Source organism: Macrobrachium nipponense, chromosome 23, assembly GCF_015104395.2.
Source record: "Macrobrachium nipponense isolate FS-2020 chromosome 23, ASM1510439v2, whole genome shotgun sequence".
NCBI classification, from domain to species: Eukaryota; Metazoa; Arthropoda; class Malacostraca; order Decapoda; family Palaemonidae; genus Macrobrachium; species Macrobrachium nipponense.
This window is the reverse complement of record NC_061090.1, coordinates 53,536,354-53,560,139: the sequence shown is the minus strand read 5'-3', so window position 1 is coordinate 53,560,139 and position 23,786 is coordinate 53,536,354. Positions and strand designations below refer to the sequence as shown.

Below are 23,786 nucleotides of genomic sequence, written 5' to 3'. Positions count from 1 at the left end.
CTGTTCAATTCCCCTTTTCAGTCAAACAGATTTCAGATAGCAGTCTGTAAAGATTTATTTTAATAAATAATTTTGTAGTACCCATATATAATTGTGGATTTGTTGCCCCAATACCTTGTTATCTTAAAATCATTCACAATTATGTAATACTAACATTTATTCATGGATTGTTGAAAATAGCAATACACCTATGAACAGCATTCCTTACCTTTACAGTGTGTTCTCGTATTGTAGGATTGGTATCTAAAAATCCTGCTATTAGCTGTGGGAAGACTTGGTCATTAACTGTTGCTGGATTCATGTGATCAGCCAGCATTTCAATTTGTTGTAAAAGTTTCAATCTTGTTGCTCTATCACTCGACGAGAAAAGTTTCACAACACAAGGAAGGATCTGCCGCTGGTACTCTGCTTCATCAAGTAATTTGCCGATCTAAAAGTTGAACAATTAAATTTTCAAAAAAGGGAAAATTTGAAGAATGTGTTGAAGGATGTGTTAAGCTTTAAAAACTGAAGAAAAAATTATTTTCACAATTAAAATTCAACTCCTTACAAGAGGGTAAAGAATAAGTTTTAAAAAAGTGTTAGAAGTAAAACAATGACTCACCATTACTAACAAAGGTACAACATGGATTTGCTGAATAAAAACTTACTGCAAAACAACTGAATTTACCTTGAAAAGAGGAGTAAGGACAACAGAGCCCACATTGGAGAACTCATGAGCAGTTAAAACTGCAGGTAGAATTTTGTTGGTGGCTACAAAATCAGGTATGTTTTCAAGCTTTGGAGACATCCCCAAGAACCTATAACGAAAGCAACGAAAGGTTACTGTATACATATTGCATTGTTATGTATTCAGTTTAATTAAACAGTGACTTCCAGGGATATGAATGATACTTATGATGCAAATAATTACTAAAGATTACAAAAATATTAATAAACAAACACATCATCTAAGTGACCTACTTCTGTTTCTCAGTGGCATCCTTAATTTGAATTTCTTCTAGAAACAGTAGCGTCTCAATCAGGTCATTGTGAAAATAGTTTCCCGGTTGCCTCAGATTGTCAACTACAGTTTGTGGGTTAGGACGGGCTGCCGGATTTGCACCAACCAATTGTGTGTATGTTCCTACCAAGGTTTTCGGTATCTAAATTTGGAAAAGTAATAAGAAACATAACTGTTATAGAGATTTGTACTTGTGAACTATATACAGTAATGGGTTGCTTGCATATGAACAGTGAACAGGTCAATCGATATATTATGATAAAATAAATAGCTTGAAAAATTCAATCAAAGTATTATTCAGAGCATAACATATTTTAACAGAATCATCATAAATATTTAAGCAGACTTTAAAGTTTATCCCTGACAGCTATTCCGTTTACTCACCTTTGATGTAGTTTTAAGAGAAAAGCTCTGATCAAGCAAGCCATTAAAAGCTTCCCATATGAGACAACCAAGACCCCACATATCTGCTGCCCTGCAAATTCAGACAACTCTCATCTGGAAATTATGCAAAGATTACTAAAACCTTGTGAACAAGAATCAAAATACTTGGACAGAAACATAAGACTTAGTCATTTTCCAAAAATTCTCAACGACAGAAAGAAAAAGACAAGACATAAGTTATTACAGGATTTCAATTTTTGTTATTACAATCACTATAAAGTATGGTGCGTTTACTGACCATGACTCCATCAATGATTAATACCAGTAATAAAGCAGTTTGGAATTAGCCTATCATGCAATAAATTTAGTGACTGTGAAGAAAGAAAATTAGCACATTAATTTCAGTGGAAAAATAATAACTATTTACATATGTCATGTTCTGTGTTTTTACCCAAAGGTGATAAGGTAAAATGAACATACTACACAGACTGGAATGTGAAATTTTCCTAATGACTGGCTGAAAAACACAAGTACAATTCTAACATCAAGAATACCAATAAGAGTCACTCACCACTTTGTTGTTGTACGCATTCTCGAAGGATCAGATTCTCGGGTGGATGTAGACATCGAGTTTGAGGTAAAATTTTTACCGGGAAGACCGATGAATCAGGATTTGCATATTCTACCCCACCTAATTTCCATTCTCCACCAGGTGTCACAAATACACTACTTCCACACATTGTAGTGGATTAATTTGCCATCATTGTTCAAAAAACTTAGACCTTTCTATAACAAAGGATTGAAAAAATATTAGAAAATTAAAAGAAAAACTTAAATATATTTTTAGTATACTATGTCAAACTTTAAATTTAATACAAAATGCTTGATTAAATAAGCCTCATACTACAATTATGAATCATGCATTAATGATTACAGTATAATATATTATACTATTACCATATAAAACAGCTTACATATATAGTGACAATCATTAATGCATTACTATCCATTAAAAAACACATTAAATATAATTCTGTACATGATAAGAGAGGCAAATGGGAGAGAGTGGGAAGTGGAGAACCTTTTAATTTTGGGGGTAGAAGGACTCAATGAAAATTGGTTTTATTTATAGGAAGTTATTAGGAAAAAAGTCCATGGAGACTAATCGAATCATGCTCGATGGCTCATCAGGTTGTAGCTAGGTTACAAGGATATTTCAACCGGTGCATTGAAATGGTTCAAAGCATGAAAGAGTCTGATGATTCATCAGGGACAGAGTTTGTCTGCACTTGCTTAACTGAGATGGGAAAGTGTATATGAGGACAAAAATAGGGGAGAGGTGAAAGCGAAGAAACACTGGTACCATCAAGACTGTGAAGCAGGGAATGAGAGAGTAAGAAAAATAGCTGCAGCTTGGATGGAAGCTCTGACAGAGAGTGAATAGAACAAGAGTGAACAGAACAAAGTAGACACTTACTTCCCATATGACCCATAAAAGTTAACTTATTAAAACTATTCTAGTATCTGATACTTTATTTTCAAAATAAATTTCTGAAGATAATTTTTGAGTTTAATTTTCGCAAATTTTCCAAACTATTCATATAATTCTCATTGCAGCCCTCTATACTAGTATCTTATTAAACAAAGGGTATCAAATAAGAGTTCTTTTTGTGATTATTGATAACCAATAGTGGATTCATGTAGAATATGGTGTACGTACATTTAACGAAATAACAAGGTAATAGAAATCAAAACAGAAAGAAGAGATCTATTATAGGAAAAAAACAGAAATTAATAAATTATTAAATAAACAGGTATGTTAAAGTAAAAGGAGATTTTTTAAAGGTAGTTATACATTGCATTTATGAAAGACTGGCCATTATCTTTGAATTTTTCTGTAGTATGGAAGCAACTACTACTTAAGATACATACCGTTACTTGAAACAAGCCCCAAGAAAGAGCAGTACTACGCTGAGCCTGGTTAAGAATTACTTTCTTTTGATAAGCCATGATAACAAAAGGTGTGACTGGCTCTGTTACTAAATATACTAATTTATCGCTCTGTGAAAAGAAATACAGATATACAGTACAATATATACAGTGACTATTTCATCAATATTGTTTTCCAAGTAAAACAAAATATGAAAAATATACTGGTTGTAAGAGAAGAGCTGATCAACATATAAAGCCATTAAAATATTAAACATTCATTATTATCAGTAAAATATAATTGTTCAGAGTTAACTATATTAATCACACAAGAAATACAAATTTACCTACCTCTAAACTGTCAACATAGGTGAGAATGCAGGGATGTCTCAAGGTTTTTAAACGCTTTATGGCACTTTTAGCAACGTCTAGATGTGTGGTATTACCATCCTTTGAATCACAGATGAAAATGCTCACTTCCTCTCCATTTTGCTAAAACAAAAATTATGCTGTTTATAAAAAAAAAATAGTGACATAATTTGAAAGAACACAATCTTACAAGAATTTATACTTTCTAAACACTCAAAAACCACCCATCTCATCTATTAACCCATAGACGCCGAAGGGGTATAATAAAAATCGTCTCCCATACGCCGAGGGGGTCTCAGAGTGAGCGCTGAAGCGGAAAAAATATTTTTTTCAAAAAAATCACAGCGCGCATAGTTTTCAAGATTAAGAGTTCATTTTTGGCTCCTTTTTTCATTGCCTGAAGTTTAGTATGCAACCATCAGAAATGAAAAAAATATCTTCATATATAAATAATGCGATATATGATACCGCAAAAACAAAATTTCATATATAATTGTATTCAAATCGCGCTGTGAGCAAAATGGTTAAAACTAACGAGTTAATTTTTTTTTTTACACTAAATTGCAATCATTTTGGTATATAACACATTGTAAAACGATCAAAGCAACACAGAGAAAATATTATCACAAAATGATGCATGAATTCGTAACGCGCGGACATAACAAAATGTTTTTTTCAAAACTTACCCATAATCTAAATATTGTTCCTAGAGACTTCCAATTTGTTTCAAAATGAAGATAAATGATTGAATATTACTATACTGTAAGAGTTTTAGCTTACAATTGCAGTTTTTGACCATTTCAGACGAGTTAAAAGTTGACTGATGTCAAATTTTTTTATATTTTTTTTATAGGCAAATATTTCAAAAATGAGAAAAGCTACTACCTTCAATTATTTTTGTGTATTCTATATGAAATTGCGCACATTTTCATATATAAAACTCTAAGAAACGCCTAATATGAAATGGAGCAAATATTCTGAGAATGCGACGTACGCATTTCAGAGATTTGCGGCGGAGAATCCTCGTGCAGAGGGAAGGAAAGTTTTTTTTTTTAAATTCACCATAAATCTAAATATTGTGCTAGAGACTTCGAATTTGTTTCAAAATGAAGATAAATGACTGAATATTACTATACTGTAAGAGTTTTAGCTTACAATTGCGTTTTTTGACCATTTCCGTAGAGTCAAAGTTGACCAAACATTAGATTTATTTCGTAACGCGCGGACATAACAAAATGTTTTTTTCAAAAACTCACCATAAATCTAAATATTGTTCTAGAGACTTCCAATTTGTTTCAAAATGAAGATAAATGATTGAATATTACTATACTGTAAGAGTTTTAGCTTACAATTGCAGTTTTTGACCATTTCAGACGAGTTAAAGTTGACTGAATGTCGAATTTTTTTTATAATTTTTTTATAGGCAAATATTTCCAAAAATGAGGAAAACGCTACTACCGTTCCTTAATTTTTTTTATTTTTTTGTTTATTTCTATATGAAATTGCGCACATTTTCATATATAAAACTCTAAGAAACGCCTAATATGAAATGGAGCAAATATTCTGAGAATGCGACGTACGCATTTCAGAGATTTGCGGCGGAGAATCCTCGTGCGGAGGGAAGGAAAGTTTTTTTTTTTAATTCACCATAAATCTAAATATTGTGCTAGAGACTTCGAATTTGTTTCAAAATGAAGATAAATGACTGAATATTACTATACTGTAAGAGTTTTAGCTTACAATTGCGTTTTTCGACCATTTCCGTAGAGTCAAAGTTGACCAAACATGGTTTTTTTTCTATTTATCGTGATTTACGTATATGCAAATATTTCAAAAATGAGAAAAGCTTCAACCTTCAATTATTTATTGTTGTATTCTACATAGAATTGCACACATTTTGATATATAAAACTTTATGTAACGGCTAATTTAAAATGGTGCAAACATTACGAAAATCGCACGTATGATTTTTTCGGAAGAGTTACCGAGCGGACGTAAGGAAAATGTTTTTTTTTTTTTATAAATTCACCATAAATCGAAATATTGTGCTAGAGACTTCCAATTTGTTGCAAAATAAAGGTAAATGATTGAATTTTACTAGAATATAAGATTTTTAGCTTACAATTGCATTTTTTGGCCATTTCTGTAGAGTCAAAGTTGACTGAAGGTTGAAATTTTGGCACTTATCGTTATTTATATGAAAATATTTCAAAACTGATAAAAGCTACAACCATGGGTTGTTTTTAGTTGTATTGTGCATGAAATTGTGCACATTTCCATACATAAAACATTATGTAACGGCTAATTTAAAATGGTGCAAACATTACGACAATCGCATGTATGATTTTTTCTGAAGAGTTACCGCGCGGACGTAAGGAAAAAGTTTTTTTTCATAAATTCACCATAAATCGAAAATTGTGCGGGTAGAGACTTCCAATTTGTTGCAAAATGAAGGTAAATGATTGGATATTACTAGAATATAAGAGTTTTAGCTTACAATTGTGTTTTTTGACCATTTCGGTAGAGTCAAAGTTGACCAAAGGTTGAAATTTTGGCACTTATCATTATTTATATGAAAATATTTCAAAACTGATAAAAGCTACAATCATGAGTATTTCTTAGTTGTATTCTACATGAAATTGCACACATTTTCATATATAATACTTCATGTAACGGCTAATTTAAAATGGTGCAAAAATTATGTCAAAGTGACAAAATAATTTCTGAGATGTGTCACTGATACTTTTTAGTGCGATAAGAAAGAAATTCGCGCTTGTGCGCCTGCGTAACGATTGTAAACAACACAACACCTTGATCCGTGAACTCCCAGCATCCCCCAAGGCGTGTGATTCAAAAGTTATGTCGACGTAAAGTACATCCAATCGGCACCCGACAGACAATTTATCTCGACGTAAAATACATCCAATAGGCGTTTAAGGGTTAATATACAACTAAATCCTCTGAAGGAAGGCTTACTCAAGAATTCATACTTTTCTAAATAACTATCAACAATATCTGAACTTTATAGTCACAGAGCCTCCTTGTACAAGATAAGTGAGGTGATTCTTTGACTACTGTGATTAATATGCGTGCATAAAAAATAAGTGTGCAGATTTTGTAGAGCATCTTCAGTACAATAACACACAACCACTATTTACTCCAGGTCCTTAAATACTTTTACCCAACAACTTAATTATGTATTAAATAACAGATATCAGCCAGAGTTACTTTCCTGAGACCCCTGAGACACTCTTTGAAGAGTGGGATGGAGTGAAAGAGCACCTGTATTCTCACATTTCACTTTTTCTTGCTGGGCTGTGCTGGTTTATGGGACTGGGTTCATAAACAGGGAGGGAAACCCTTTGCTGGCCCAGGTAGGGGAATACTAGGGCCGGTACCAGTACTCCCGGGGTCCAGAAAACCCCAAGTAGCGGTTGCACCCTTACATTCGGCAAGTATACTTAAGAAAAATTATATAAGCTTTTTTTTTAACCATTTCTGCATGTTATGATAGTGTGGAATTCATGATTAATATGAAGGAGGCCGTATCATGTTGTATATATACATATATGTACATAAATAAATCTGTGGGTTCTGCTCAGTGCCTTCAGCAAAGTGAGACCTGATAAGGATACTGTTAGTAAGTATAATTTTTTTTTTAACTATAATTACTTACAAGTATAATTCAGCGGATATAAAACATGATATTGTTAAGATACAATAAAGTTTGTTCATACTTACCTGGCAGATATATATATATAGCTGTATTTCTCCGAAGTCTGACAGAAATTTCAAAACTCCCGGCACACGCAGTGGTCGGCCAGGTGGTTAGTACCCATTCCTGCCGCTGGGAGGCGGGAGTCAAGAACCATTCCCATTTTCTATCCAGATTTTCTATTCCCACTGTCTCCTGAGGGGAGGTGGGTGGGTACTTTTGATATATATATCTGCCCCAGGTAACGTATGAACAAACTTTATGGTATCTTAACAATATCATTTTGTTCATGAAACTTACCCAGCAGATATATATATAGCTGAATCCCACCTTTGGAGGTGGGGAGGGACAGAAAAGGATTTTAGGAAACACATTGCGTGCAGATGATAGACATCTTGGTTCCTTACCTGTTAGCATAGCTGACTTCGTGATTATTGTCACCCAAGTCTGCTACTGCTTTACTAGAGTCTCCAGCAAGGTAGTGACCTATGTAGCTGGCGAGTTCTAGATGATCTGTCAACGGGAGCGTGACCACAATGTGACTAGACCATATTGACCATACCATGAGGGCTAAGAAGTAATATATATCACCACCTGACCAACAATAGCCAAAGTTAAGGATATCTAACTAAGGCTTAAGGATGAGAAGACCGCTACTGGCGGCCAACCAACCAATAAACATAATTAAAAACTCTTCCTAACCATTTTCTATAGGATAGGATGAGTGATACTTCTTGCCTCCAAGATTGTGTCTGTAGACACGTATGGCCCTAGCGAGCAGCAAATCTTATATGTCGTCTTCACATCCCACAGGTATTGTGAAATGAACACAAAGTTGCTTCGCTAAAAACGTGGCACTCAGGATGATACTGAGTGCCATGCTCTGTTGAAATGCTTCCGAGGCCGCGCCCTCACCTCGTGAACATTCAGTTAAAAGATTTCAAATCTTTGTCCAAACATGACGAATGAGCTTCTTTAAAAGAACTCATCAACAATAACGCCAGGGTGTTCTTCAACCTGGGCAAGTCTGGTCTTTTTACGAAACACCGCAGATTGTCCGAAGGACCTCCACTTTCTTTAGTTTTAACTAGATAAAACTTGAGGGCCCTGACAGGTCACAGGACTCTCTCTGTTTCTTGCCTAATAATCCATAGCACCCCTTGATTTCCAAGCTTCTGGGCCAAGGATTAAACAGGTTTTCATTCTTTGTAAAAACAAAAGGCTTAGAGAACACACCGCATTATGTCCTCTAAAGCCAAAAACCTCTGATGATGTATTAAACCTCACTAACCCTCTTTGTCTTATCTAGAGTGGTTAGAATTTTGGTCACATGCAAAAAGTTACACAGGAAATATATTTACAATTTCGAGATTTCCACAGACCTCATAGATCGTAAAGGGCTTTTGTTGTTTGACAGATCCAAATATCTGAGCGTAAAGGCCGCCAACAACCTACTTCCGTATTCTACAATAGTTGAGACTGCTAGTACATCCCATTCTTCTTACCGAAAGGAAGAGGTAATGTTAATTCACAAAGGTCGAGGTGGAGGAAAAACCATTCTTCCTGCCCTATCTCCAGAAACGGCCTCATTCCGATTGGTACACTGCAAAGATAGGCAGAACTGCTTTATCTTGGTAATGACACTAGCCATTAGTCTTGAAAAACCTCTTATTCTGGTCACTTTCTTGACAGTCTGAACGCAGTCAGACTCAGAGCCGAACGGTTTAGAGATACCTCTCGAAGTGAGGCTATTAGAGTAGCCCACGACTTTTGACATACTTCTAAGGAAAGAATACTCAGACGTCAGTAGTTGCTGCCGTCGATAGAGAAGCTTTGCACGGACTTCCTTCAATCGTGCAGCTAACCTCTGGAGGATCGATACGTTCCGTGCCTGTGGCCATCAATGGCTCTCTCTTCTTGAGATGTGAGAGAGCTGTGGAATTGTCGAGTTGATCTGAACCACTCGAAAATGGCCAAAACTCATTCTTCGAGGAACTGGAGAGTCAACCAAATTGCTTCCAATTCTTTTAGATTATGTGGCAGGACCTCTGAACCTCTGTCAGGATGCCTGGCACCATCTCGCTATCACTTGAGGTGATCACTGAACCACTGAGAGATGTTCAGAATCATTACTCGATCTTTGATGTTACTTCAGTTTTCTGGAAGTACAAAACTGTAGAGGTCTGAATTGCAGTCCTTTCAGGGAAAAGAAGCTTCTTTCAGCGAGGAAATGGTCCCCAGCAGATTCATCCATTACCTCTCTTAAGCATGCTTCCTTCCCTAAAGAAGGCTGGCGCTCTTCATAACTACGGAGAGCATTATTATAATGCTATGCTGCGGTAAACTCGTACAGAATTCTGTTACAGTGCAGTAAACAGCACCAAAAAGCCTAATAGATATCTGTTAAAAATTGTTTTGCAAACGAAGGAAATGTTTATTCAATGCATGTTAGAATCTCCCTCAATCCTAGGCAAAGTCTGTGATTGTAGGGCAGAGATACGGTTCGTCAATCAATCCCGCGGGAGAGAGAGACTTAAACGACCGCGCACAATAGCAAGCTAGCTGATACTGAGTTGGTGTACAGTTACAGCAGCTTACGTTCACCTTCTCGCAGTATTGTGCCTGAGTTGCCAGCTACTCCATATTACGAAGGAATAGATTTTTCATTATTTGAACAGCACGAAACTCTCAAGTTGGCATATTTAAGCGAGACAGTAATACCGCTAAATACAGCTAAATCGGAAACTCCTGGAAGGTTGTAGGGAGTACCGATTAAATATACTGCGTCATCTACAACGACAGCAGCTATCAATAGTCGTCTCGCACTACTCTGCCTGAGTTACCAGCTACTCTATTCTACGAAGGAATAGGTCTGTTTACTATCATTGATTAGAAGAGAATTCTCAAGCAGGCCTATTTAAGCGAAACCGAATACGCTAGATGCAGAAGCTGAGTTGGTGTTGTTGTAACAATACATTTTAGCGTTGTCCTTACACCGGAAACTCCTAGAAGTTTGCAGGAAGGACCGATTAAGTACACTTAGAATACGAGTCCTTTCGGTTACTATCCGTATCAGTAACTACGATGTGCGTATATGACTTGATCCATGCAGTAGTAATATAACGCAAAGATAAAATACAAAAGTATTGTAATCACTTGGACAGCTAATTCTCTACTACATTCTTTCCTCTGCAAGGAAGAGAGAGAGTGAAAATATACTGTATTCGTTCTTCCAAAACGAACGATTAAAATTATTCGAGGAATCTTCTCATGTGAAAACCGAGGACCGAAAATGACAGTTCAAACCTTCTTATGTTATTGTACCTAAACTTCATTCTATTTCGTGGAAGAGACTCTGACTAATGAATGAGAGCTCTTCCGATGGTAGTCCATTTCATCAGGACTTCGCGCAACTTTTGTTGACGAAAGGAGAGACCTCCTTGGAGCATCGACCAGACTGGAAAAGTACCTTATTCTGATGCGAGAATTCTTACAACCGATATGTTTACTTGTATCCCACCCAATGCCTGCCTTGCGCATAGTCTTGACAGAGGCTGGGCAAAAGAAGTCTTTCTTTGCCCTTTTCTAGACTCCATCCAATCTTGAACCTTTTTTAAAAGCTATTTTCGTTGAAAGAGACTTCTTCATTTTAACAATTATGAAATTGTTAAGATACAATAAAGTTTTACACATACTTACCTGGCAGATATATACTTAGCTTATGTCTCTGACGTCCGACAGAATTCAAAACTCGCGGCACACGCTACAGGTAGGTCAGGTGATCACCCCCTACCGCCGCTGGGTGGCGGTAATAGGAATCATTCCCGTTTTCTGACAGAATTTTTCTTCCCCCTATCTCCTGAGGGGAGGATGGGTGGGCCATTAAACGTATATATCTGCCAGGTAAGTATGTGTAAAACTTTATTGTATCTTAACAATTTCATTTTTACACATGCAACTTACCCGGCAGATATATACTTAGCTGATTGGCACCCTTGGAGGAGGGTAAGAGATAGTTACTCAATATGAATAGCAATTCAAAAACAGGGAAACAACTTTTGTTTTTTTGTAGGTACTATAAATAAACTTAAATACCTTGCCTTTTTCCTACCTTATTGGGCAGAAGACTTCATGAGTACTGTCTATGAGTCTGCTTGCCTCAAGAGTTCCAGTGAGGATGAGACCTGTCACTGAGAACCCTTCTGGATCATGTCAATGGGGGCGAGCCCGCTTACTCGACAGAGCCTTATTTGGATCATACCAATGGGGCCTATCCCACTTACATGGTAGAGCCTTCACCTTTGTCGTATCAACGGGGACTAACCCTCTTACAAGACAGAGCCTAGGTCCAAAACATTACAAGGAGCATGAAAACAACCAATCTCGACCACCTGACCACACTACTTTGTTATACACTACGAATTGAAAATGGTACTTTTTCCTGACCACTTTCAATCGACCATAAAAACAACACCACAAGATTAAAATTCCTAATCTATCTAAACATAAAGTCACACGTACATCTCTCAAATAGTTAGACGCAAACACAGAATTGCATCTCCAATATGTGGATCCAATTAAGTCGTTTAACGACATATTCTTGTGGAAAGCTAATGAGGTTGCTACGGCTCTGACCTCATGCGCTTTCACTCTCAGCTGCCCGAGGTATTCCTCTTCACAGGCAATATGTGCTTCTTTAATAGTTTCTCTGATAAAGAATGCCTGTGCATTCTTTGACACGTTCTTCTCGATCTCTACCGAGCACCAAAGGCTCTCTGAGTTTCCTCCCATTTGTTTTTTTCCTCTCTAGATAGAACTTGAGGATCCTTACCGGACACAAGGTTCTCTCTATTTCTCTCCCTACCAGGGAAGTCAATCCTTTAACTTCAAACGTCCTTGGCCAAGGCTTAGAAGGATTCTCATTTTTTGCTAAAAATAGGGGGTTAAATGAACACACTGCAGAATCCTTCCTGAAGCCCACTGTGCCTTCTAAAGCCTGGAGTTCACTAATCCTTTTAGCTGATGCTAATGCAAAGAGAAAAAATCGATTTCTAGTCAAGTCTCTGAACGATGAGTTATTGGGAGGTTCAAATTTCTCTGACATGAGAAACCTCAGTACCACATCCAGGTTCCAGCTGGGTGGTCTGGCTGTCTTGGACTTCGAAGTCTCAAATGATTTAATCAAATCGTGTAAATCTTTGTCATCCGTGATGTTTAGCCCTGTATGTCTAAACACCAAGGAAAGCATACTTTTATAACCTTTATAGTCGAGACTGCAAGGTTACATTTTAGTCTCAAATATAAGAGGAAATCTGCTATTTCCGTCACAGAGGTACTGGAAGAGGATACATTCTGATTCCTGGCCCACCTTCGGAACACTTCCCACTTCGACTGGTACACGCGTGATAGTTGACGGTCTCCTGGCCCTTGCAATTGCCTTTGCAGCAGAGCGCGTGAAAACCCCTTCGCTCTGACCGAGTCCTTCGACAGTCTGAAGGCAGTCAGACCTAGCGCGGGGAGGTTTTTGTGGTATCTGTCGAAGTGGGGCTGTCTGAGAAGATCGTTCCGTAAAGGAAGGTACCTTGGAAAATCTATCATCCATTCCAGTACCTCTGTGAACCACTCTTGAGCTGGCCAAACGGGGCGATTAGGGTCAATTTTACTCCTTTCGTCAGAACAAACTTCCTTATTACGTTTCCTATGATCTTGAAAGGAGGAAAAGCGTAGCCGTCTATTCCTTCCCAATTTAGGAGGAGGCCGTCTATCGCTACTGCTCTTGGATCTGAAATCGGAGAGCAGTAGTTCTCCAGCCTGGCATTCCAATGAGTTGCAAACAGGTCTATGTTTGACCTTCCCCATAGGTTCCAATTTGATTGCAGACCTCTGAGTGTAGAGTCCACTCCGTGGAAATGACTTGATCTCTCCTGCTCAACAAGTCTGCTCTGACGTTTTTCTCGCCTTGTATAAACCTCGTCAAGAGTGTGGATGTTCCGCTCCTTTGACCATAGAAGAAGCTCTTTCGCCCCTTCTTGTACAGTGAGAGGGAGTGAGTCCCCCCCTGTTTTTCTTATGTAGGCTAGAGCTGTCGTGTTGTCGGAATTTACCTGCAACACTGAGTTTGCGACTTGGGCTTCCCACTGCCTGAGAGCCAGATGCACTGCCACTAACTCTTTCTCGTTGATGTGCCAGGACACCTGTTCCCCACATCCAGGTGCCTGACACTTCTCTCGGCCCAACGTCGCCCCCCCATCCCGTCTCCGATGCGTCTGTGAAACAACACTAGGGAGGGGTTCGGTAACTGCAGCGATAGTCCCTCGTTCAGTCTGCCTGGTTCTAACCACCAGCTGAGGTTTTTCTTTATCTCTCTGGACAGAGGAAAAGATTCCCACAGATCCTGATTCTTCTGGTCCGGGTCCCAATCTCCTTCAAGAAGAATTGAAGAGGTCTTATGTGAAGCCTCCCTAGAGAAACGAACTGTTCCAATGCGGAGAGGGTCCCCAGAAGACTCATCCATTCCCTCGCGGACATGTTCTTTCTCTAGAAGGTCTTCACTTTTAGAATGCACCGTTCCTGTCTTTCTATGGACGGAAACACTTGAAAACCCCCGAGAATCCCATCAGAATCCCCAGATAGACAATGCTTTGCTGGGGATCCATCTGGGATTTCCCGAGGTTCACTAACAGTCCCAGAGACTGAGTCAAGTCCAACGTTGATCTTAGTCCTCCAGACACTGATCCCTGGATTGCGAGCGAATCAACCAATCGTCGAGATACAGCGATATCCTTATTCCTTTTTAAATGCAGCCAATGTGCTACATTTTTCATCAATCCCGTGAAAACTTGGGGAGCTGTGGAAAGACCGAAACAAAGGGCGCGAAACTGAAATACTTGGCCCTGTATCATAAATCTTAGATACCTTCTGGACGAGGGATGGATGGGTACATGAAAGTAGGCATCTTGAAGATCCAATGACCATACCAATCCCCTTTTCTTAGCGCTAAAGAACTGACGACGTCGTCTCCATCGTGAACGTTGTTTTTGATCACAAAGTGATTCAGAGCGCTTACGTCCAGCACTGGTCTCCACTCCCCAGAGGCTTTTGGTACCAGAAAGAGGCGATTGTAAAATCCTGGTGAATGAATGTCTAATACCTTTTTCTATAGCCTTCTTTTCTAGCATCTGTTTGCACCAGATGTAATAGTGCTTGGTTTTTTAAAGGATCTCTGTATCTTGCCGCTAACTCCCTTGGAGTGGATGTTAAGGGCGGTTTTTCCCTGAAGGGGATCAGGTATCCTCTCTCGAGGATCGAGAGGGACCAGTTGTCCGCCCCTCTCTGAGCCCAGACTTTCGCAAACCTCAAAAGTCTGGCTCCTACTGGAGTCTGGAGGACTCCTGTCTCACTGCGGCTTCGAGAATGGCCTTCGAGAAGATCGTCCTCTCTTGAACGGCCTTCTACTCTTAGTTGCGGGTCTTGAGGTTGTTCTTCCTCGAAAGGGCTGTTGGAAAGACACCTTATTCGCTGTTCCCTCTCTCTTAGCCATCGGCACAGCCGGTTTAAGCCTCTTGGCGGACTGAGCAAGAAGATCCTGCGTAGCTTTCTCCGACAGTGATCTGGAAATGTCCCTCACTGTCTCCTGAGGAAAAAGGTATTCCGAGAGTGGAGAAAAAAGCAAAGAGGATCTCTGTAATGGCGAAACAGAATTGGAGAGAAACGAGCTATAAACTGATCTCTTTTTGAGCACTCCTGCTCCAAAGAGAGATGCTACTTCTGTGGATCCATCCATGACTGCCTTGTCCAAGCATGAAAGGACACTTGATAATACCTCCATAGTCACGAACTCCGGATCTTGCGCTCTTTTTGCTAGAGCTCCTAAGGCCCAATCCATGAAGTTGAAGACTTCAAGTGTGCGAAATAGACCCTTGAGTAAATGGTCCATCTCGCACATTCCCCAGACGCTTTAGCCGACAGTAGAGAGCGTCTTCTAGAAGATTCTACTAGAGCAGAAAAATCCGCGTTTGCGGAAGCCGGAAGGCCTAACCCCATGGGTTCCTTCGTGTCGTACCAGACACCCGGCTTACCTGTCAATCTAGACGGAGGACACAAAAACACCGTCTTACCTGCCTCCTTCTTAACCAGGAGCCAGTTCTCCAGATTCTTGATGGCCTTCCTCATAGATAGAGTTGGCCGCATCTTGACAAAAGAGGGGATTTTGCCAACTTAGTACTTGATAGCAGAGATCCCGGAGAAGGAGGATCAGCTGAACACAGAGAGTCCCCAAACTCCTGAAGAAGTAATGCAGAAAGTCTCTTATAATCAGAGACTCCTACTTCTTTCGTCTCTTCCTCCTCCGAGACTTCCTCCAAAGTTATATTCGGAGAGGGAGACTTCTTCGGTGAAGAAGTCCTGGCAGGTATGCGACTCTTATCCTTCAAGAGCTCGTCCGAAGGAGCCGCCAGTTCAATACCCGAGATATGTTTCCTCGGTAAAGAACAAAACTCCGCTTCACTTCTCTCCCTAGGTTCTTGATACCTACTAGGGGAGGATCTAGAGCCTGAGTTATTAGGCTCTTGGAGCCTATCCGGAGAAACACTCGTTTCTATTCTCGAGCGCCTACTATGAGTAGGGCGCGAATCCAAAGTCAGGATCCTTTCAGGCTCTTGGCGCCTGTGAGGAGAGGCGCTTGCGCCTACTCTTCTGTGACTCTTAGGAGTAGGGAGCGTGCCTGACAAAAGGCTCCTTTCAGGCTCCTGAATCTTACGAGGAGAGGCGTCAGAGCCTACTCCTGATCTACCAGGATTAGGGCGCAAATCCCTGAAAGGCTCTTTTTAGGCTCTTGCTGCCTTTGAGGCGAAGCGCTTGCGCCTACTCTTGATCGTCTTACAGGAGTAGGGCGCAGATCCTCGATTAGGCTCCTTTCAGGCTCTCGACGCCTGCTAGGAGAACGGTAAGAGTCCGCTCTAAATACTCTTCCAGGAGTAGGGCGCGAACCCCTATTTAGGTTCTTCGTAGAATCTTGGAACCTGCTAGGAGAGGCGCTTGACTCCCTTGAAGAAAGCCTATCATAAGGTCTCGAGTAACTTAACGAGACTCGATCATCCAGGCGTCCTATCGAACGTTGGCGCCTTCTAGAAAAATCATCCTTAGAAGGAGAGCCTTTCTCGCTTCTATCTCTCTTAGCAGAGCGCTCTCGTTCTTTCTTACCACTTGCAGAGGAGATCCTACTCCTCGGAGATCGTTCGACAGATACGAAACCGATCGTCTTACTCGCAAGGAGACTTTTTCCTTACTCCTACAAGGAGAGGATCTAGCGCCTACTTCTTGCCGCTTTGCGCTATGACTCCTAGCTTCCGAGCTTCTACGAGGAGAATACCATCTTCCCTGTCTCGACGAAGTTTCAAAGGAGTCGTCTACTCTAGGAGGCGAATAGGTTCTTACTGGAGAAGATCGCCTATAATACTCCTCCTTCCTAACCGACCTCTTGACTGGAAGAGAGGCGTCCTTCCTGCGAGAAGGCTCCTTGCGCCTACTAGTCGAAAGCGAGCCTACTAAAGAAGAGAGATTCTCTTGGAGGTCCAACAGGAATCTCTTAGTAGATGACCGAATCCCTTCTGGAGAGGATTCCGGATCCTTCATAGCCTTCTTAGGCGCAGGAGAATACTCCGGAAAAGGCTCCGGGCTGGAGTCAAGAGCGCCTTCTCCTGGAGGTTTCCAGGCTCTCTTGAGAGGGGCGCGATTTGGAAGAAGAGCTCCATCCTCGTTAGGAGAGGACGAATCAGAGTCGGAAAAACACTTCCTTAAGAGGCTTTTCCTATAGCTCTCTATAGCAGCCTGGGACGAGTCTACAGGACCTGCTGAAGGGACGCCTGACCGTTTGGGGATACTCTACATCCCCTTGCGGCTTTCGACATTCCTCCTCCCCTGGGCATGGGAGTCTGAAAGAGGTCTAGGCCTAGGAGCGATGCGGAGTCGGTCAGACGCCCCCTCCACTGCACTGGGGACACTGCACTTATCACTAGACACTTCACCCTTACCTTGGTTTATATCTCGCAATTGCTGTTGCAAATTGCGGATTGAAGCTTCCACAGCGGCTCTCTCGGCAGACACATCTGCGGGTTCGCTGCGGGGGGAAGGGAAGGAGCTGAAACAAAAAGGAAGATGGCGAAGCTACTGCAGGGTTAGAAATACTATCCTGTTCCGCAGAAACAGGATCTACTTGAACTTCTAGCTTGAAGCTTTTTCTAATCCTATCCTTTTCTAACTTTCTAACATACGAAGTTAGTTCTTTCCATTGTAATTCAGTTAAGTTCTCACATACATCACACGTATCCTTAACCGAACAATCCCTCCCCCTACATTTTACACAAACAGTGTGAGGGTCCAAAGTAGCCTTAGGCAACCTCACCTTGCATCCCTCATTTACACATACTCTAAACAGAGTTCCAGGTGTTAAATCGGACATAATTACTAACTAAATCCAACACAAGCGTATGCCAACAACCAAAGATCAAATACTTCCCAAATAATCCTCGGCGAAGCAAGCAAGAAATTCTAAGCAGGAGCTACCAACAAAGTTGTTGTCAGCACCGGCGACAGAAAAATTCTGTCAGAAAACGGGAATGATTCCTATTACCGCCACCCAGCGGCAGTAGGGGTGATCACCTGACCTACCTGTAGCGTGTGCCGCGAGTTTTGAATTCTGTCGGACGTCAGAGACATAAGCTAAGTATATATCTGCCGGGTAAGTTGCATGTGTAAAAATGATATTGTTAAGATACAATAAAGTTTGTTCATACTTACCCGGCAGATAAATATATATATAGCTGTATTTCAGAGAAACACAGCTATACATACATCCGCCGGGCAAGTTTTATGAACAAACCAGGAATCTTGTCGGTTTTCGATAACGAAAACTGAGAAGGAGGATAGCGAGGAGCCACAGGTTGGAATTCGTCTCCAACTGAAGCTCTAAGCAAAAGAACCAATAGCTGATAATCAGACGAAGCTGACGTAGAAGGTGGTCCTCGTCAGTTTCTTCTGACATCCTACTAAGTCGTCCTTCTTCTATATGAGCGGCAGAGGGGACTCCCGAAGACGGTGATATAAGTCCTTTCGATTCAATCCTTGATGAAGATTGCTGTTGTGACGTAATAGGTGCTTTCTGAATATTAGTCACTAAAAATTCCGATATAGAGGTAATAATTTCTTGCACTCTCTCGATGGGAGTCTCTACAGAAGTCAGATTGTCAACGAGCTTGCAGACAAATATCACGTTGTGATCCTGATGAATGTCCACAAAATGTCCATTCGAGCGTCACGCTCAACGTCCATCCGAGCGTCACGCTCAGCGTCCAGCCGAGCGTCACGCTTGACATCCAGCTGAGCGCCACGCTTGGCGTCCAGCCGAGCGTCACGCTTGGTGTCTAAATAAGCGTCCAGCTTAGCATCTATAGAAACGTCATTTTACAGATAAAGAGAGACCCTATAATAAGAGAGGGAAACCCCTTGAATAGGGAGAGCTTTCTTCCTCTCGATATAAGAATCTTAAGGAGGAAGTTTCTCATGTTCAAGGCGTAGCAACCGGTGAAAGAGAAGAGTGATCCGCAGTTGCGGGAGACCGCTTAGATCTTTTAATGGCAATATATCATCTTTTCTTCTAGGACGCGGTTCTGCCTGTCTCCAGTCGGCAACGAAGCAAGTCGATGTTGCATCAAACGGATGACCCTCTTTTCTAGAATGATCCTTTTCAGGTGAAAAGCTGATACTATGAGAAGGAGAGGAGCGAGAGAAAGCCCTATTCCTTCTCACCTGTCCCTTCACAGCTCTATTCTTGGAGCGACAGGGGGGTTCAAAGACGTCATCGTCTGATGACGTCCTGGTTCTCTTTTGAGGCGTCCATGCAGCAAAACTCTCAGGTGACGACCGCAAAGCAAGCAAAAGAGAAAGGACGTGAAGCGTCCTCTTCCCTGAGATCAAAGACACATGCCTCCCGTGCGACCTCTTGCATCTTTGATCTTTTTTGCGGCGGAGAGAGTAGTCACGTATAAAGGCGAAGCCCGTAAAGCAGAAGGAGCGCAAAGAGGCTCTGCGTACTCCTCTAAGAAACTACTGACGATGGCCACCTGTGCGACATCTAACGTCTTTGTTCTCTTCAGAGGACATGAGTGTCTTCTCATGCTCCAACTACCGTTCGGGGAGGACGCCTACAAGGCGAAGCCCGTAAAGCAGAAGGAGCGCAAAGAGCTCTGCGTGCTCCTCTAAGAAACTACTGACGATGGCCGTCTGTGCGACATCTAACATCTTTGTTCTTTTCAGAGGACGTGAGCGTCTTCTCATGCTCCAACTACCGTTCGGGGAGGACGCTAATAAAGGCGAAGCCCGTAAAGCAGAAGGAGCGCAAAGAGGCTCTGCGTGCTCCTCTAAGAAACTACTGACGATGGCCCTCTGTGCGACATCTAACGTCTTTGTTCTCTTCAGAGGACGCGAGCGTCTTCTCAAGCTCCAACTACTGTTCAGGGAGGACGCCTCTAAGACGAAAATCCCTCACGAGGAGGGAACGCGCACGAACACACTCTTTTGCAGCCTGTGGCTCGTACAGGTTTCTGCTAAAGGGACGCCAGATCAATGTGGAGACCCCGTAAACCTCCTTCGGCTTTCGACATGCCCTCTCCCTGGTCCTGGGAGTCCGACAGAGGTCCAGGCCTAGAAGTATTATAGGGCCGATCTGACGCTCCCTCTCGACGAGAGAGAGGACGTGAAGCGTCCTCTTCTCTAAAGCTTCTTTTTAGAGGGCGCGAGTCCTTCCAGAGCTCCAACCCTGTGCGGGGAGGATGCCTCGGAGGACGAGAAGCAATCTTCATGATCCGTTCTCATGCACTATTTTGGCAGCCTGGGGATCGTCTACAGGTTCTGGCTGAAGGGACGCCAGATCGGTGGGGGTTCCCCGTAACCCTCCTGCGGCTTTCGACATGTCCGTCTTCCTGGGCTTGGAAGTTCGACAGAGGTCCAGGCCTAGAGCATTATAGGCCGATCTGACGCCCCCTCCACAACACTGGGGGCACTACACTTCACAACACTGATTGGAGAGCGAGCACTTTTAGATTCCAAAATTACGAATGGAATCCACAATAACAGAAAAGGGCATTCTTTCGTAGACATAGCCTAATGGCTCGTAGGCCAAACTACAGGGTTAGGCAAAACAAAGTCTACAGAAAGGTTAGTAGGTTCATTACCTGACTTCTGTTTACTAATGCAGTTTCTTGAGGAAGACCCCGTGATTCAATCCCTCTCTAATTTGCGTACATACGAATCATCTGTCTTCCCTTCGGATCAGTCATCTCTCACACGTCTTACATCGATTTTTCAAATAAAGAAAAAATGTTCTCAACCCCCGTGCATACCAAATGAGGATTTACCGACACTTTTGGTAGCCTCACCTTACTTGTGCAGACAACACAGTCTGAAACTAGCCGAACTAGATTCAGACAAGTTAAACAAAGGTTAATTAAATTACGATAGCGTATGCCTAGCCACACATCCAAGTCAATCATTCAAAAGATAATTAGGATACTTAAGCGGCAATGGAGAATCAAAATCCTGGTCGGAGGTAATGAAAACAGGTGTTTTCATTACGAGCGACAGAAAAAATCTGGATAAAAGAATGGGAATGTTTCCTGACTCCCGCCTCCCAGCGGCGGGAATTGGGTACTAACCACCTGGCCGACCACTGCATGTGCCGGGAGTTTTTGAAATTTCTGTCGGACTTCGGAGAAATACAGCTAATATATACCTGCTGGGTAAGTTTCATGAACAAATTTATAAACAGAACTGATGAGAAGGGTATATCCTCTCATGTGATGATATAAATACTTATGCAGGTGATATAAAAGTAGGCTAGGGCCAACTTAAATTGTTACTTGCTATTAATAATAAAACAATAATAAAGTTTCAATATAAATTCCTTTCATGAAAATCCATATGAATATATCCTCTTGTAAAAAATTTTTCAAACAAAATGTCACATATCTACTAATGCAGATGTAAATGTATACCAATCAACAATTACTTGTCAACTAAGCAGTTCAATCCTGACAATGAATGTAATTTAACTGAATATACAATTTGTCCAAAATTGCATTTTTCCTCCATATATCCAAAAACCTGAGGTCCTTTTACAAATAGGAAGGTACTAGCGCAGCTGGATAGGTCGTAAGCTTTCGAACAAGGGGTTCGGTAGTTAACTGCTTGTCCGACAGGCGCGCGCGCGCGACTGGTAGGTAAACAAATCACTTTTGCTTTTGGCCCAAGCAAAAACTGCAGAGTGAGGGGTGGCATGAGGTGGGGCTATGTGTAAAAGGACCTCAGGTTTGTATAGTTAGGAAAAATGATATTTTCATGATAAAATAAAGTTTCACATATACTTACCGAACAGTTACATAGCTTATAGCTTCTTACCTACGGCAGTCGAAATTCAAATTGTTGGCGCCAGCGGCGTTGCCATCTTAAGTATAGGTGATACAAGACCGCACATCCGGGAACCCATGGGTACTGCTAGCCTTCTACCGTCAACTTTTCGTTTAGCCGACACGTCCATCTGTGGGGAGGTGGTGGGCTTTGATTATGTAACTGTTGCGGTAAGTATATGTGAAACTTTATTTTATCATGAAAAATATCATTTCACATAAGTGACTTACCGAACAGTTACATAGCTGAATCCAAACTACCCGGAAGGAGGGTAGATGGACTACATAAAAATGACAGTAAGACCACATTAAACAGCAAATGTTGCAGTACCCTACCTTGTGAGAGAGCAGCTGCAGGAGAATACTGCCTCTGGTTGGCGCTCTCATCACTCGTAGGAGACGTGGCAGTATAGGCCAGGGTCGCCCCTACTTAGTGGGATTTTGTAACCATGGACAAGACCGTTGGTTGACAAAATATTAAAAAACAGATAATGCCCTTGCCCTGGGCTTCAGAAACCAGATAAAAAAAAACAACAGACCATCACCTATACCAAAAATAATGACATACTCAAAAGTAAAATAAATAGATCTGGAGGTTCTCCAAAGTACTATGAGCCTCCAGTCTGCCCACGACTCAACAACCTATAACAAGGCGAGAGACAATAGAGGATAGAAAGTTCCCCTATGTTTTCCTTTCCTTTCCCAACACCATGCCCGCTACCGACAAAGGACCCAATTTACAACAACTATCATAGGTAGCCTCTACATTCTTCAGGTAAAATGAGGCGAACAACAGATCTCGATCTCCAAAACGTAGATTGAAGAATCGAGGAAAGCGACATATTGTGCTTGAAGCTTAAGGATGTCGCCACTGCACGTATTTCATGTGCTTTCACCTTAAGCACATTTAGAGTCTGATCTTGGACTTGAGAGTGTGACTCCAGTATCGACTTCTCAAAAGAACGAAATAGCGTTCTTGGAGAGGGGTTTTGCAGAATTCTTAACCGAACACCAAAGTCGGTCGGAATTACCTCTAACGGATTGTGTCCTTGACAGGTAACATTTCAGAGCTCTGACAGGACACAGTAAATATTCTTCGTCCATCGGACCCACTATATTAGATAATCCCTTAAGTACAAAAGATTTAGGCCATGGGTTAGAGGGAGATTCGTTCTTTGCTAAAAATTCGTTAACAAAAGAACAAACCGCATTACGATTTTTGAACCCCACCTCTTTGTGGATGGCTTGTAACTCACTCACTCTTCTGCTGTAGCCAAAGCGAAGAGAAAAAGTGCCTTCCTCGTTACTCTCTCAAAGACGCTTCACGAAGTGGCTCGAATAAAAAAAAAAAAAAAGTGAGACATCAGAAAAGTTAAAACTACGTCCAAGTTCCAGTCCACACTATCCTTCTTGGATACTTTTACTGTATTAAAAGATTTAATTAAATCTCCAATATCCTGGTTAGAGGAGATGTCAAGCCCTCTATGCTTAAACACCGAGGACAGCATAGCTCTGTACCCTTTAATTGTCGATACGACAAGTTCTTAACTTCTTTAAGGTACAGCAAAAAATCAGCTATTTCTGTCACAGAGGTTTTTAGAAGACGAGAAATTATGTCTTCTGCACCATGTCCTAAAGACTCCCCACTTTGATTGGTAAAGCTTGGCAGAAAGAGCTTCTTCGACAGTTAGCAATAGCCTCTGCCGCTCTACTACGAGAAAACCCCTTAGCTCTGACGAGTTCCGGACAGTCTGAACCCTGTCAGTGACAGAGCGGACAAATTCTGATGATACCTGTCGAAGTGGGGGCTGTTTGAGTAGCCGGGATACTGAGGAAGAAGTCTGGGATGGTCTATACCAACTTGAGAAGGTCTGGAAACCACTCTTTCCTGGGCCAGAATGGTGCTACCAACGTCATTGACACATTTT

The 23,786-nt window shown here is 41.3% G+C and overlaps 1 protein-coding gene across 1 annotated transcript; it reads right to left on the bottom strand.

Annotated features, from left to right (window-relative positions):
* Positions 1-959: 959 nt before the first annotated feature.
* On the bottom strand, positions 960-15,335 carry LOC135197922 (N-terminal kinase-like protein). The gene is given in 8 exon segments (XM_064225171.1): positions 960-1,145; positions 1,388-1,478; positions 1,959-1,992; positions 1,995-2,125; positions 2,127-2,173; positions 3,320-3,448; positions 3,668-3,808; positions 15,222-15,335. Coding segments are annotated over 8 exon segments (873 nt in total).
* Positions 15,336-23,786: the final 8,451 nt, after the last annotated feature.